General features: G+C 42.3%; 1 protein-coding gene across 1 annotated transcript in view; it reads right to left on the minus strand.

The window, feature by feature from the left end:
- Nucleotides 1-410: 410 nt before the first annotated feature.
- The window catches only part of LOC122539642 (E3 ubiquitin-protein ligase TRIM41-like), a 49,501-nt gene continuing 33,032 nt past the window's right edge, over nucleotides 411-16,879 (minus strand). Inside the window, exons 3-7 of the mRNA XM_043674641.1 lie at nucleotides 11,065-11,160; nucleotides 7,040-7,273; nucleotides 1,987-2,009; nucleotides 1,777-1,898; nucleotides 411-436 (exon numbers count right to left, since the gene is read on the minus strand). Coding sequence (XP_043530576.1) covers nucleotides 411-436; nucleotides 1,777-1,898; nucleotides 1,987-2,009; nucleotides 7,040-7,273; nucleotides 11,065-11,160 — 501 coding nt within the window. The remainder of the gene's footprint in view (nucleotides 437-1,776; nucleotides 1,899-1,986; nucleotides 2,010-7,039; nucleotides 7,274-11,064; nucleotides 11,161-16,879) is intronic.

Below are 16,879 nucleotides of genomic sequence, written 5' to 3' on the forward strand. Positions count from 1 at the left end.
TCCAGCAAATTGAAATTCTGAGCCATTGCTATAATTCTCTCTCCTTTCCTCATGGAAGGAGGCAGCTCCAACTCCACATTATCTGCTAATTCTAGCAGCTTAGCCTTAATCATCTTTTATAAAACCCCAAAAGTCACTTCTTCCATCCCCAGAAAGCTCTTGGTGACTGAAAGAGCCATTGCTATCCCAAGCTCTGTTTAAACCAATCAAATTCAACACTCGGAACAAAAGATACTAACACCTACCACTCACTGCCTTAGAGTCCAACAACCCTAATCCCAAATCGAACTACAGAACAAATCTCACAAAGGACCTCCAATCTGTTATAGATGAGGCCAGACCCCCTCAAAACATTTCAAGAAAGTAGCCCAGACCCTAACTTTGCTAGCTGTTTTAAACAGGTGGATATTTCAGGATGGATGCAGCTGGCCCAAAACTATTTAAACAAAACAAAATTAATTTGCAAGATCATCAAACGAAACACAAACAAAAGAGAACAGAATATAGAATAGCTTAACTTGTCCAAAAACCCAACAGACTATCCCAACTTAATTATGCTGTCCTAAATACTTGTAACAATCCCCTTGTCACAAAAGGTAAACTCAAACATAGGGCCTTACGGGAGAGAGAGTGATGGCAGAGGGACTCGGTATGGAACACCTTCTTCCATGTAGCTATTTCTTGGATCAGCAGTCTCAAGCTGACTGACAGTTTTCAGTGAACAGTCAGACTGCTAAAGATCAAACCAGAGAAAGGCTGAGCTTGGGGAGAACTGGCCATTCCCCCTTTCATTGTACAACCACCTGATGAAGGAGCAGCGCTCTGAAAGCTAGTGCTTCCAAATAAACCTGTTGGACCTGGTATTATGTAATTTTTAATCTCATTATACAAGTTTTTCTTGAACTTAAAAGCCTATTGCCTGAGGCAGTATCTGTTAGCTATAATCAAACTGGCCCTAAAACCCTTAAAACCTAAATTTTCAGAACCTGTGTCTTTATGACCTCCTGGAAAATAAAGACCAAGAACAACATAATCTTATTCAAGTAGCAGCATCATCATAAAATAAGCATGCTGAACAACTTCTTCACCATCCTGTCTACTTGTGACACCATTTTCAAGGAGCAGTAAGTCCTAGATTCCCTTGTTCTTTAACACTTCCCAGGCCCTACTATTGACTGTGTAAGCCCAGCTCCTGGTTTGTCTTACCAAAATGCTACACCTTGCATTTATCTAAATTAAACTCCATCTGCCATTCCTAGTCCATTGGCCCAGTTGATCAAGATTTCTCTGCATTCCCAGATAACCTTCTTCACTGTCCACTGTACCATCAATATTGGTGTCACCTGGAAACTTACTAACCATACCTCCTAAATTCTCATCCAACTCATTTATATAAACGATGAATAACAGTGGACTCAGCACCAATCCCTTTGGAACACCATTGGACACAGGCCTCCAGTCTGAAGAACAATCCTCTACTTTTACGCATTTGACTTCTACTGTCAAGCCAATTTTATATCCCATTAGCTAGGTCTCCTTGGATGCCATGAGATTTAACTTTACTCAACAATCTACCATTTGTATAGAAGATCTTTAAAATTACACCCCTGTATGAGATCACATTGGACACTTCTAACTTGGGGACCCCCTGTAAAACTGAACATTGTGGTGGTCTAATGGCAAATAAAACACTAGGAGTCTGGAGGTAAAGAAAGGAAGATTCTCAAAACCATGTTTTGCAAAATCTAAATTTTTTTTTGCAAATAATTTCCTCACCTGTATTAAAACCAATCTCATGGACCATTTTTTTCCAGGAATTGTACAGCATCAGAAATTTATATTTGGCACCATCTATCTTTACTGACACATCCCTGGGATCGGAGATTGTCATTTTAATTCTAGAAATGGGAATTCAATGTTAAAATATTAGGTAGACAACTCAGACAAGTCCAAACAAATAGAAAGTCAGTGTCAAAATGGAGTTACCTCTCTTGTGTAGTTTTCAGTTTCTGAAAGATAAAAACACAGATATGAATAAATTGATCATCTCAAGAGGATGTGTGAATAGACAATAGGCGTCTAACAGGCTCACTGAAAGGAACAGTAATTTTGGTTCACTTACTGCACAGGATCAAGGAAGGTGGCTTTATGGTATTGCTGAGCTAGTGATGGTAATACTCAGAGGATCTGTATTCACATCGATCAGGGTGGTTGGTTAATTTTTATAAAAATTCTAGTGATGACTATTTTTAATTTTCATAAAACCACTCTGCTTCACCACCTAAGTTGCTCTTTATCCTTACCCAGTTTAACCTGCATGTGACTCCAAACTCAGAGCAACGTGGCTAATTCTGAGATGGCCATTCAGTTATATCAAAATCACTAAAATGACTTAAAGAATGAAACTGGATGGACTGCCTAGCATTGGCCTTGGTACCAATAACCACAAAGGGCAAACACAGCCATGTTGGATGTGCTAAAACTTCCTTACAACATCTGGAGGCTAATGCTAAAACTAAGAGAGCTATATATGGTCAAGTATCAGTCAGATATACTCATGGAATTGTATATTACAGGTAGTGGGAGAAAGTGAGCACTGTAGATGCTGGAGATCAGAGTCGAGAGTGTGGTGCTGGAAAAGCACAGCAGTTCAGGCAGCATCCAAGGAGCAGGAGGATCGATGCTTCGGGCAAGAGTCCTTCATTAGGAATCAGCACTTCTGACCTGCTGTGTTCTTACAGATGGTGTCCTCAACACTACAATCATCATTCTTTGGTATGTCCTATCCCACTGACAGGACAGACCCAGCATTGGTGGTGACACTGTGGTATTCATATCACCAGGAAATTGTTCTTGGAATTGTCTCCAAGGACTCTGTACATCATGAAATCTCATAGAGTCAAGCCAAATATGGACAACAAAACCTCCTGCAGAATACATACCAAACCACCTCAGTTGAAGAGTCCACACTCCTCCATGTTGAATGCCATTTTAAGGAAGCACTAAGGGTGGCAAAGACAGGGAATGTGCTCCCGGTGGGGGATTTCAATGTCCACCATCAAGAGTGGCTCAGCAGCAGTACTACTGATCAAGCTGGTCGGGTCCTAAAGGACATAGCTGCTAGGTTGGGCCTGCAACAGGTGGTAAAGAAACCATCAAGAGGGATAATCGTACTTCACCTCATCTTTAGCAATCTACTGGCTGCAGATGCATCTATCTATGACAATTTTGCTAAGCGTGACCAACACACAGTACTTGTGAAGACAGCTTCCTGATTTCACATTGAGCCAACTTTGCATTGCGTTGTGTAGTACTATCTCTGTACTAAATATCTCAAACTCAAGACTGTGTATTCATGAAGCCCTGTGGGCCATGAACAGCAGCAGAATTGTACTCAAATACAATCAATCACCAATCTCATGAAATTGTGTTTCTCCCGCTATTACCATCTAGCCAGGGGATCAGTCCTGGTTCAATGCAGAATGCAGGTGGTCATGCCAGGAGCAGCATCAGGCAAACCTAAAAATGAAGTCACCTTTGTGAAGGTGCCAAACAGGACTATTTGGGTGTCAAACAGCAGAAGCATCAAGCAGTAGACATGGCTAAACAATCTCACAATGAAAAGATCAAATCTAAACTCCTCAGTCCTAAGGGAAGATGCAGCTCCCCCTTACACCCTTCCCCAGTCCTGAAGAAGGGTTACACCTGAAATGTTGACTTCTCCACCTCCTGATGCTGCCTGGCTTGCTGTGTTCTTCCAGCCTCTTGTTTGTCTACACTGCAACTTAGTGGTAACAGTGTGTACTATCTATAAGTTGCATTTCTGAAATTCATCAGGGTTGTTCAGACAGGACCTTCCAAACCCATGACTATTACCATCTAGAAGGACAAGGGCATGAGAGGTAGGTGGTGGTGTGCTCATGCCATTTCCCCTCTAATCCATTCATCCTGACTTGGAAATTTATCTCCATTCCTTCAGTGTTGCTGGGTCAAAATCTTGGAACATCTTCCCTAACAGCACTGCTTGTGTGCCTACACCATCTGAAGTGCAGCAGTATAGTGACAAGCTTTCTCTACACTTTCCCATCAAACACACCCAAGCAGCTCCACCACAGAGTTAGATACAGGATAAAGCTCTGTCTACATTGTCCTCATTCAGTACCTCCAAGATGGATGCAGATGATTTAGATGCAAAGTGTCGGTCTCCACATTCTGTGGTTTCGATATTTTTCTGCACTGAGACAATGAGGCCCTACTGTAGTCATGCAAGCTTATGATCATTAGTAGAGATATTGTCCATTCAGTCCTGTCTAGTAGACTGGCACCCACAAGAAACTTAACCAAGACTGGTAGAAATGCCAAATGTGCTTTGGATTAAGTATGTTTGTGTTGGCTCATGAGAACAAAATAGTCATTTAACTGGAGGCAGTTCAGAGGAGGTTCACTAGATTGATCCCAGAGATGAGGTGTTTGTTGTATGAAAAGAGATTGAATATTTTAGGCCTATACTTTCTGGACTTTAGAAGAGTGAGGGTGAGGATCTAAAATCTGGATTTAGGCTGTTTTCAAGAGCAACCATTTTATGCATGATTTTACTAACTACAAAATGGCTTCTCAATGCAAGTAACATAAAGTAACATAATAAAATGGCTCCAGGCTGCAAATTAACACTATGTTTAAAATGGCTTCTCACCCTGCTAAAGGCTGCACTCCTGCCATGCTGAGCTAACTTAATCAAAGATAAAGCAGAACAATGGACCCTTCATAGTATGGAATTAACTAAGCTAGATAGGATATTACTAACCACCCTAGCTAACCTTGAAATGCAAGTGGGAAGAGATAATGTGTGGTAAACAACTTTGTTTCCTAGGAAATATCATTGGGTTACCCTGCTGTCCATTATGTCATTTTATTATACTTTATTGGATTTACTCTGCAATTAAGGCTGTACTATTTCTTAAGAAACATATAAAAATGCCTTTGTTCCAAGTGAAGTTGTGCCATTTCTCCAAGAAACACAGAAGCCTTTAATCTCTATGTTGCTGGACAAACCTGTGCCCGGCCATTACTCATTAAAGTGTGAAATCTTGCTGTAGCAGACCATACTTCTGTTGTTTATTTGACCGATCGTGGAACCGAAAGACCCCTCCCAGGGGGTTGAGATCTTCAAGGGCAGATCAAATGGAGGTATTCAAGATGATAAAAGGTGTAGATAAATTGATGTGAAGTGGATGTTTCCTCTTGTGGGGCCTTCTAGGATGAGAGGTCATAATTTTAGGATAAGGGGTAGCAAATGTTAAACAGAGTTGGGGAGAAACTATTTCTCCCAAAGAGTTGTGAATCTGTAGCATTTGCTACCCCAAAGTGCAGTCGATGCTGGGACAGTGAGTAAATTTAAGGAGGAGTTAGACAGATTATTAATTGGTAATGGGTTGAAGGGATGTGGTGACAAGGCAAGAAAAATGGCGTGAGGAGCATGATTGGCAGAGCAGTCTTGATGGGCCAAATGGCATAATTCTGTTCCTATATCTTATGAACTCTAATGGACTTATGAATTTCAATATGAAACATTATTCATAGAATCTCTACAAGATGGAAACAGGCCAGTTGGCCCAACAAAAGTAACCCACCCAGACTCATTCCCCTACCCTATTACTCTAGATTTACTCCTGACTAATGCACCTAACCTACACATCCCTGAACAGTACAGGAAATTTAACATGGCTAATTCACCTAACCTCCACATCTTTGGATTGTGGGACAAAACCGGAGCACTTGGAGGAAACCCACACAGACACAGGGAGAATGTGCAAAGTTGCCCAAAGCTGGAACCAAGCCCGGGTGCCTGGCCACTAACCACTGCTAACCACTGAGCCACTGTGCAACCCCTTCAGGGAACATCTCTGGGACACCCGCACCAATCAACCCCACCACCCCGTGGCCCAACATTTCAACTCCCCCTCCCACTCTCCCAAGGACATGCCTCCTCCACTGGCGCTCCCTCACCAACCGTCGTCTGGAGGAAGAACGCCTCATCTTCCGCCTCGGAACACTTCAACTCCAGGGCATCAATGTGGACTTCACCAGTTTCCTCATTTCCCCTCCCCCCACCTTACCTCAGTTTCAACTTTCCAGCTCAGCACTGTCCTCATGACCTGTCCTACCTGCCATCTCCCTTCCCACCTATCCACTCCATCCTCCCCTCTGACCTATCACCTCCATCCCCACCCCCATTCACCTATTGTACTTTTTGCTACCTTCTCCCCAGTCCCACTCCCCCATGTATCTCTCCACCCTGGAGGCTTCCTGCCTCTAATTCCTTTTGCCTGAAACATTGATTTTCCTGCTCCTCAGATGCTGCCTGACCTGCTGTGCTTTTCCAGCACCACTCTGATCTAAACTCTGGTTTCCAGCATCTGCAGTCCTCACTTTTGCCTCTTTGTTTGAATTTAGCAGACTGTTGAATTCATGCACTAATATAAGAGTTAGAAAGGATATTGCCAAATGTCAGCACTGCTCAAGAGCTCACAATGAACTGGTGCCTCAGCTCAGAACACTTTGCTCAGATGAAGCTGTAAATTCAAGAATTTTATAAAGCACAACCGCAATGAAGTCTTAAAAAGTTTTTCAGAAATATATGTGATTGCCCCTATGAGTGGTGTTTTTCCTGGTGAATGGCACACCAGGCCATCATGTAATCTATAGCTAAGTGTGGGTACAAATAGGGCATAGGCTGCCAACAAATAGGTGCAACTTCTTCCCTTTTCTACTCCAGGATTTCTGGAGTCAAGTGTTGGCATGTGTGAGACATGAGTCGTGAATAATATTTTTCCTTTGTTCCACTCTCCCCCCTGTAGATAACTCTAACTTCCAAATGGCATTTTCCTAATACCGTGAGAGGGCCGAGAGAGGGAAGCATCACCAGCACACATCTGTGATCTCACAAGAACCAAGCAAATTCACAGTGAACAGGAGTGGTATTCAATGGTGCAGGTGATGTTGGGACAATGAATAGCTTACTTGGTATAAAATACTTAACCATTAAGAATAGTATGGCATCTTCCTGAATCAGATCTTCACTGACTGCTTGAATAGTGTCTGATAATGAGGTGGACTCGAAAGTCAATTGCATGATGATTTCTTCCAGCACAGTGAATCGCTGCCATGCATCGTTGTGGAGTTCCTGCATAATATTCTCTTCTTCCATTCTCAGGTACTCATGAAGATGTACAAAGACCCTCCCAATTCTCTGCTCTGTCAGAGACACTTCATCCTACAGAAAGTAACCACAGCACACAGGGTTAAACCGAGGAGGGTGGGTGGTTGAGGGAGCAAGGGAGGGACAGAGAGGGAGAAAGAGAAAGCAAGGAGCAAAATGACAGTGGATCTTCTGGGGGTAAATTGCCCAACTGGATTCAGGATGCCACTCACCCAGTTTTGATCAGTTTGGTGTCAATGCATGAACGAGTGCCTTCAATCACAATCCTGCTATTGGGTGACCCATGTACCACACTACTGTCTGACAGCCAAACAGAAGGCAAGTCAACTGTTCCTAGCCTCATGGAATGATTCTTCACGTCAAGTACACATGAAAGTTTTTGTCCATCTCTAATAATTTTATTACTAATAAACAAAAGTGTTCAAAATATTGTTTTGAAAAGAACACTATTTGTAATGCCTTCTCATCCTAGGATGCTTACTGCAGAAATTAACAAACGAGGATGCAAATGCCTGACTCTATTGCCTCTTTTGTTTCCCAGCCAATAGGTACCTGTCAATTCACGTGAATGAAAAGATTATCTTATCATGATCACTTTGCTTATAGTGTGTTTTTGCTGTGTACAAAGTGATAACTGTATTGGCTTCCATGACAGAATTGACACATTACAAGATCAATTAATTATTGTTAACTCAGTAACTTAAAGTCTGTGGTGTTTTGGGGTGATCATAAGGCATGAAAGGAGCTATATAATGCAAGCTTCTTTCAATGTTAAGTAAGGATCATAATCAAATTTTGCCATTTGCAGCTAAGTGCTTGGTATTCATTTTGTGATATAGTTACATGGGCATCAGCAATCCTACAGTTCCTGATTCATGCAATATTTATTCATTGCTAAATAACAAGTCATTATTTGATCATCAGGGCAACCAGTGGGCAGACAACTACAGTAGCAAAATTTAGTGGATGTTGTGGGGGGGGGGGGTGGGAGGGAAGCAGAGGAGGTGGCCTACAAAAAGCTGAAGTAACTATTTTTGGGACAACATCATTAAACATACAGACTTCAGCAGTGAGAATTAAAGGTTAAAATATAATCAAATTAAATACACGTCCTGAATCCACTTATACTGACATCCATGATAGAAACAGGAAGTGCTGGAGAATCTCAGTAGGTCTGGCAACATCAGTGGAGAGAGACATAGAGTTAATGACTCAAGTCTAATATGATCAATATGATCTACTTTGGATTTACTTTTTGGTTTTATTTCAGATGCCCAACATCCACAGTACCTTGCTTTTACTGACACATGTAAATTTCCATATATTGCATTGCTGCCTTTCACATATTCCTCTTTAGATTAGATTCCCTACAGTGTGAAAACAGGCCCTTCAGCCCAACCAGTCCACACTGACCCTCCGAAGAGTAACCCAGCCAGCCCCATTCCCCTCTGACTATATTTAGCGTGGCCAATTCACCTGGCCTGCATATCTTTGGACTGTGGGAGGAAACCGGAGCACCCGGAGGAAACCCACACAAACACAGGGAGAATGTGCAAACTCCACACAGTTACCTGAGGCTGGAATCGAACCCAGGAACCCTGATGCTGTGAGGCAGCAGTGCTAACCACTGAGCCACCATGCCGCCCCACTGTGCCACTTTTCTGTTAAAGCAACAGTTTTCACATATTTGTACATCAACATGACTGTTTCAAAGCTTCAAACCAGTAAATAATTTAATTTAGCTTGCCCAAATTGTAACAATGTGCATTTTGCTTGTGCATATCCTATGAAAAGTATAGAACATTGAGAATTTACAATCAGATTAATCATATTCCCCTTTCCCATATAAAATAAGTCTATCATTCTAATGCACAACATTCATTTTCCAAAGGTGATTATGTGTGCTGGGGGAGTAGGGGTGTTCAAGGCTGAAGGTTTGCTCCGTTAACCCAATTTTCTTGCACAGCCCTCTCAGTCATGGCCTTTGTCTCAAAATCCATAGCCTCTAATTTCCAGTTGCTTGCCATTATAATTCCTGGCCCATTCCTACTCTAACCTCTGTTCTAGGTCTCCTTCATCTCGACACAACTCAAGGTGCAGCATCTCATTTTTCAGTTAGACATTTTACAGCCTTCTGGACCCTACATTGTGCTCGGCAGTTTTAGACCATAACAGATGCTTCAGAAAAGTGGCTCAGTGGTTAGCATTGCTGCCTCACAGTGCCAGGGACCCAGATCCAATTCCCGCCTTGGGCGACTGTCTGTGTGGAGTTCGCATATTCTCCTGGTGTCTGTGCTGGTGTGCTCTGGTTTCTTTCCACAATCCAAATCCAAAGGATGTGCAGACCAGGTGAGTTGGCCATGCTAAATTGCCCATAGTGTTAGGTACATTAGTCAGGGGGAGATGGGTCTGGGTACTTTTCAGAGGTCAGTGTGGACTTGTTGGGTTGAAGGGCCTGTTTCCGCACTGTAGAGAATCTAATCTGAAAAAAGTAATTATTCTGCTGCTATCATTTATATCTCCACTGGACCCATCTTTTAACTCTTCGCTTTATTCTTTCCTGTACTCTTTTGCCTCACAACATTAATCCTTCAGTCATTTAATCTTTTCTGCTTTCCTTCCCATTGCTGACCTTTACTCCAATTCTTGTCTCTCCCCTACTGTCTGTTCCTCATTTCCCTGTCTTTATACTTGCTTTAAACCTGTTAGATCGCTACCCCCAAAAGAAAAAACATTTGGAATCAGCAGAAAAATGCACCAATGTCTCCCCTTTCTCTGACCAGAGTTATTTGGTTTGTATGGCGGCTAACCAGAACCAACAAGTCAACTTAACCCAGAACAAGTTCACACCTGAATATATAGCGGACTTCAGATGTTCTGCTTCACCAGCAACAGGAAATATGATCTGGAGACTTGATGTAGAGGTACTGGTGTTGGACTAGGGTGGATAACGTTAAAAATCAGACAACACCAGGTTATAGTCCAACAGGTTCATTTGAAAGATCTGGAGACTGACTGCAGGACTCACTCTCACCCTGGAGATGATAGAGTCCTGAGGCTGCAAGCTAGCAGCCTGGAACAAAATGGGAGGTTGGGGAAGCTGGAAAGTGAGCCTAGGAAGCAGGCTGAGAGGTTGGGGTGGGGGGTACATGCAGATGATAAAATCCAGGAATTAGGGAACTGAGGCCCACAGGAGCCAGGAGCAGTGGAGACTGACAAAAGCTAGGGCCAGTGGAAACTGACAGAAGTCAGGGGCAACAGAAACTGGAAGAGGCCAGGGGCAACAGAAACTGACAGAAGCCAGAGGCAGTGGAGACTGACTGAGACAAGGAGAGCAGTAGACAATAGCGGAGTTTTTTCAATTATAATGAAAGGTAAGAGACCTGAAGTATTGATTCTGTATCTCCCTCCATAGATGCCGTCAGACTTGATGCTACTTTTTGCTTGTAATCTACATTTTGTAGTCTAAGTCACTACTTAACAATCAGGAGTTGGAATGATCACTAATTTCTTCATAAAAATGATGAATGAAATTGGCAGCACATAGCAATTTCTCATCAATCCATCCCCCAGACCGCTGTGCCCACTGCGTGCTGTGATTTGTAAATATTAATTAAATATGACCCATGAAAAGAAGACTATGAAGCTGCAGAATATGAGTTTGATTGATAGAGTAATTCAGCAAAGCATGCAGGAAAACATAACACACTGGTCTTTGAGCCATGGTATCTGATTCATCATTGACACTTTGTGAGAGTTTGGTGTGAATAGATCAGCCATTAAGATCAGTATTACATTCTAGTCATTTCATAAGCTGGCCACAGCCATGTTCAATACTCACGCACCATCAACTGTGTCAGATTCTCCTCATAGTTGGACTTTATTACTTGGTGATGGATGAGCTTTCTTTTCAGCGATTCCAACATTGCAGTCAGTTCATGCTGAGAATAAAATACCTCTTAGTATCGCTTTCACTGATCTGCAAAATATAAATTACTAACCAAGGAATTCACATCAAGATTGCATACAGGGAATTGCAAATCTTAATGGTTCGAGTTGTGTAGAAATTACATCATAGACCTGTTAAAAGTATATTTAGAAAACTGAGTGGTCATGAGTGATATAGTCCCATATTTTTGTCTCTGATGAAAGTGATATTGTCAATGAGTCAAATGAAATGGCAGACATGGGTGGGTGTAATGTAGTGGTATTATCACTGAACATTGTTACAAAAACCCAACTGGTCACTAAAATCTGCCATCCCATCTGGTCTGATTTCCACATGACACTGAATCCAGAGCAATATCGTTGACTCTGAAATAACCTAACAAGCCATTCATTTATATCTAACTGCTACAAAGTTTAGAGGTTAAAAGGAATGAAACTGAATGAACTAGCCAGAAGTGTGGAACTAATGAGATATTGTCCTGTTGACCTTGCAAAATCTTATTTACGAACATCCCCACAGCTTGGAGGGCTGTTCAACAGCTGACCAACATTGTCATTCTCACATAATAGTGCCTTACAGACAATGTCCCAGGCACCACCATCACTATCCCTGTCCTTCTAATCAACCAACTTTATCTCAGCCTGCTTGGCACACCAGCCTTATTCCTGAAGAAGGGCTTATGCCCGAAACGTCAATTCTCCTGCTCCGCGGATGCTGTCTGGCCTGCTGTGTTTTTCCAGAACCACATTTTTCAACTCTGGTCTCCAGCATCTGCAGTCCTCACTTTCTTCTAATCAACCAGACATGCTAGCAAGGTAGAATATGTGGAGGTGCTGGCGTTGGGCTGAGGTGGACAAAGTCAAAAATCACAGGACACCGGGTTATAGTGTGATGTATTTTTTCTCTCTCACCTGGCTGCTTGAGGAAGAAGTGGAGGCTCCAAAAGCTTGCAGTTTCAAATAAACCTGCTGGACTACAACTCAGTGTCGTGTGATTTTTGACAAGGTAGAATATAGTTGAGATGAAGTTGACCTTGGAATCCTCGACATTGACCCCAAAGCCCCAAGGAATCTTATTGTAACAGGTCACATATGAATGGGCAAGCAAACCACATGATAATTATGGCTGACCGTCATCACTGGTGAATCCACAATCCTCCATGTTGACCACGGCTTGGATGATACATTGAAGGGCACAGATTGTACTCTGGATGAGGATTTCAATGCTCCTCTCCAAGAGTGGCTCTGTATCTCCACTGTTGACTGAGTTTGTCGAGTCCTAAAGGACATTGCTTCTAGTTTGGGACTGCGACATGCGGTGAAGGAACCAACAAGTGGGAAAGATGTACTTACATACAAATTTATGAATTAGGAGCAGGACTAGGCTGCTCATTCCCTCAGACCTGCTTCACCAGTCAATATGGTCATTGCTCAACTGATTACTTCACATTCACACCTATTTCCAAATAATCTTTCACCCCATTAGACATCAAAAACTGATTTACTTCTGCCATAAAAATAATCAGTAACTCTTTCCACTGCCTTTTGAGGAAGAGAGTTCCAACAAGTCATGACTGTTGAGAGAAAAAACAATTCTCATCAACTCTGTTTTAAATGAGCAACTCATTATTTTTAGACAGTGGGCCCTAGTTCTAGAATGCCCCATAAGACGAAATATCTTTTCCAAATTCACCCTGTCAAAACTTCTCAGGATCTTTTATTTTTCATTCAAGCCACCTCTTAACCTCTAAACTCCTGTGGATACAACCCCATTTCCAAATTGTTCCAGAAATTCACCTGAGATGTTACTTTTATCCTTTCTAGTGTAAAGAAATGCAAAGTTCATCTGCCATTTCATTATTTTCTATTATTAATTCTTTAGTCTCTTATTTTCTGCAATAAACTTTGATATGCCAATTTATCAAATATCTTTTGGAAATCCAAGTACAGTGCATCCATTGGTTTACCTTTATTCATAGTATATGTTACCTCCTTGAAGAACTCAAAAAAATTGGTTATCCATGAATTCCCTTTCACAAACCATGTTGCCTCTGCCTGGTAACATTGACATTTTTAAAGTATCCAGCTTTAGTAATCGCTTGACCTCACCAATTTGCCTGTCACAAATATCTCCATCCATGACAATATCAGTGGAACTGACAATTGCACAATTCTTTTGGATACAAAGTCCTATCTTCACATCGAGGACACCCTCTGTTGTGTTGTGTGGCAGTTCCAATGTGCATGGATAGATTTTGAACAGACATAACTCAAGAGTGGGCATCTATGAGGGGCTGTGGACCATCAGCAGCAGCAGCAGCAGAATTGTATGCAACTGCAACCCGTAACTCCATGGCCTGGTGTATCTCCTGCTCTGCCATTACATCAAGCTAGGAGATCAACCCTAGTTCAATGAAGAATGCAGGAAGACATACCAGGCATAGTTAAAAATGAGCTGTCAACCTGATACCAAAACAGCATAAGCAGCAAATGACAGGCAGAGCTAAGCAATGCCACAATCAACAGATCAGATCTAAACAGTTCTGCCACATTGCAGCCATGAATGGTGGTAGTCACTAAAGCAATCACTGGAAGAGGAAACTCCAAAAACATCCTATCCTCAATGATAGGGGAGCACAGCCAATTAGCATAAGACAACTAGCAAAAGAAACTCTCAAAAGAAAGTGAAAACGAGGAAGATAGAAAGACAAAGAGATAGCAGCACGAATACCTGTGTGTGAGAAGAATGCAGGCCAGCAAAAAAACTGCAGTGCTTCAGGAAATACAACAGTTAGCAGGTAGCCCATACCAGGCGGAACTCAGGGAGATGAAGGAGAGAGGAGCCTGCTCTCTGTTCCAGCCAGAATAAATCAGCCAGAGCAGTACTATCAATCACCTCTTCTCCAAGGTTCTGCAGAAGATGCATTTGGATGAGGAGGTGAAGTGTGAGCTCAGCAAGATGGGCAGTGAGAGTGAAGCACAGCACATCAAACTTGAGGGCAAGACCAATGACTTGGGGGAGGGGTGTACTATGAGGCATGGTGAGCAACAGAATCACATCTATTGCGAAGACCCCACCCCCCTCCCCACCAACCTCCCATATACAGCTGCTGCAAACTCAATCACAAATGGGACAGCATGAGCAATCCCAGGACAGAGTCTGACATCAACTGTTGAGAGATTGAGAGGTAGAGAGAGAAAACTGACCACCCCAAATAATAAAGCCCATTTGAAAGAAAAAAGAAGCGATAGGATCTGACAACATTCTGACAACAGTACAAAAGAAGTGTGCTCTAAATGCTGTGCCCTTTCACCACCTGTTCCAGTACAAAGATAGCACTGGTATCGACGTAGTAATTCAGTCTTATCCAATTATATCCTGTCCACAAAATAAGCAGGATAAATCCAGCAAGGCCAATTCCAGTTCCATTAGTCTACTCCCACTTGTCAGCAAAGGGATGCAGGTGTTGTCAACAGTGCTATCAAGCAGCACTTAGTCAATAATAACCTGTTCATTGATGGCCAACTCGGGAACGACAGTGCTACTCAACTCCTGGTGTTGATACAATTCTTGACCAAATATAGACCAAACAGCTGAACTCCAGAGGGCAAGGGAAGAAGGTGACTGCTGGATTGACCAAGTGTGGTATCAAAACAGGGAACTTAAGGAATCAGAGGAAACCTCTCTACTCCTAGCACTGCTTCCCTTTCTCGTCCTGAATTGGAAAAGTTTATCGATTTTGTTTCCAAATTCCACCTCATTCACACCTTCACCTGCCCCATCTCTGACTCTTCCCTTCCCTTCTTCGACATCTCTGTTTTCAATTCTGGGTTTAAGTAATCTAAAAAAAAATGTTTTGGGGACCTGGGTTCAAATCCCACTATGGTTGATGGTGGAATTTGAATTCAATAAAGAAAATGTGAAATTAAGAATCTTCTGTTGACTAGGAAACCATTGGCGATTGTCGAAAAACCCGTCTGGTTCACTAATGTGCCTTGGGAAGGAAATCACCATCCTCACCGACATGTGACTCCGGCCCTAAAGCTATGTGGTTGACTCTCAATTGCCCTCTGAAATGACCATTCAGTTGTATCAATCATGACGATGCCTCAAAAAAATGAAACTGAATGGGTCACCCAGCATTGACCTAGACAACAGAAAAGACACAAGAGTGTAGTACCACACTCACAACTCTGATCTCCAGCATCTGCAGTCCTCACGTTCTCCTAACAGAAAAGACACGACAGAAACAGCTTTTCCAACCCTGCAAAGTACTCTTAATAACATTTGGGGGATAATACCAGAATTAGGAGATCTGTCTCACAGACTACTCAGTCAATAGCTTGGCATAATCATACTTAAAGACAATTCCCTAGACACCACCAACACCATCCCTGATATGTCCTATTCCACCAGCACAACAGACTCAGCAGAGCTGGTGGCCCACCAGTATACATTTGGGAGTGCTCAACATTGATTTTTGACCCTATCAGCTCCTGACCTCATTACAGCCTTGGTTCGAACTTTTGACCCTATCAGCTCCTGACCTCATTATAGCCTTGGTTCGAACATGGAAAAAAGAGCTGAATTCCACAGATGAATAAAAGTGACAGCTCTTGACATCAAGGCTGCATTCGACCGAATATGGCATCAAGGAGCCCTAGCAAAACTGGAATTAATGGAAATCTGGGGGCAAACTCTCCTCAGGTTAGAAGCAAACCTGGTATATTGGAAAATAGTTGTGGATGTTGGAAATCAGTCACTTCAGCTCCAAGACATCTCTGCAGGAGCTCCTCAGGGTAATGTTCTAGGCTCAACAATGTTCAGCTGCTTTATCAATGACCTTCCCTCCATCATAAGGTCAGAAGTGGAGATATTTGCTGATGATTATACAATGTTCAGCAACAGTCACAACTCCTCAGATACTGAAGCATTTTATGTTCAAATGCAACAAAATCTGGACAATATCCAACATGGGCTAACAAGTGGCAAATTACATTCATGTCACATAAATGCCAGGTTATGACCATTACCAGTAAGAGACCATCTGATCACTGCCCCTTAACATTCAATAGTGTTACCATCACTGAATCTCCCACTATCAACAACCTGGCGGATACCATTGACCAGAACTTCAACTAGACTCACCACATAAACACAATGGCTATAAGAGCAGGCCCGAGGCTAGGAATACTGCAGCACGTAACTGGCCTTCATCAGTTAGGGCACTGAGTAAAGAAGTTGGGAAGTTTTGTTGCAGTTGTACAGAACATTGGTGAGGCCGCAATTGGAGTATTGTGTTCAGTTTTGGTCATCTGGCTATAGGAAATCAACAGGAAATAATGCAGAAAAAAAAAATACAAGAATGTTGCCAGGGCTCAAGGGTCTGAGTTATAGGGAGAGGTTGAACAAGCTAGGTCTTTTTTCTTTAGAGCACAGGAGACCAAGGGAGGATCTTATAGAAGTGTATACGATCATGAGAGGTATGGATAGGATGAATGTACTCAGTCTTTTTCCTAGGGTTGGAGAATCATGGATCAGAGGGCAGCAGTTTAAGATAAGAGGGGAAAAAAATAAAAGAGAACCTGAGGGGCATCTGTTTTACACAGAGGGTGGAATGCATATGGAATTAGCTGCCAGCGGAAATAGTTGAGGCGGGTACAACATTAACAACATCTAAAAGGCATTTGAACAAATACATGTGATGAAGG

Source organism: Chiloscyllium plagiosum, chromosome 33 (assembly GCF_004010195.1).
Source record: "Chiloscyllium plagiosum isolate BGI_BamShark_2017 chromosome 33, ASM401019v2, whole genome shotgun sequence".
Lineage (NCBI taxonomy): Eukaryota > Metazoa > Chordata > Chondrichthyes > Orectolobiformes > Hemiscylliidae > Chiloscyllium > Chiloscyllium plagiosum.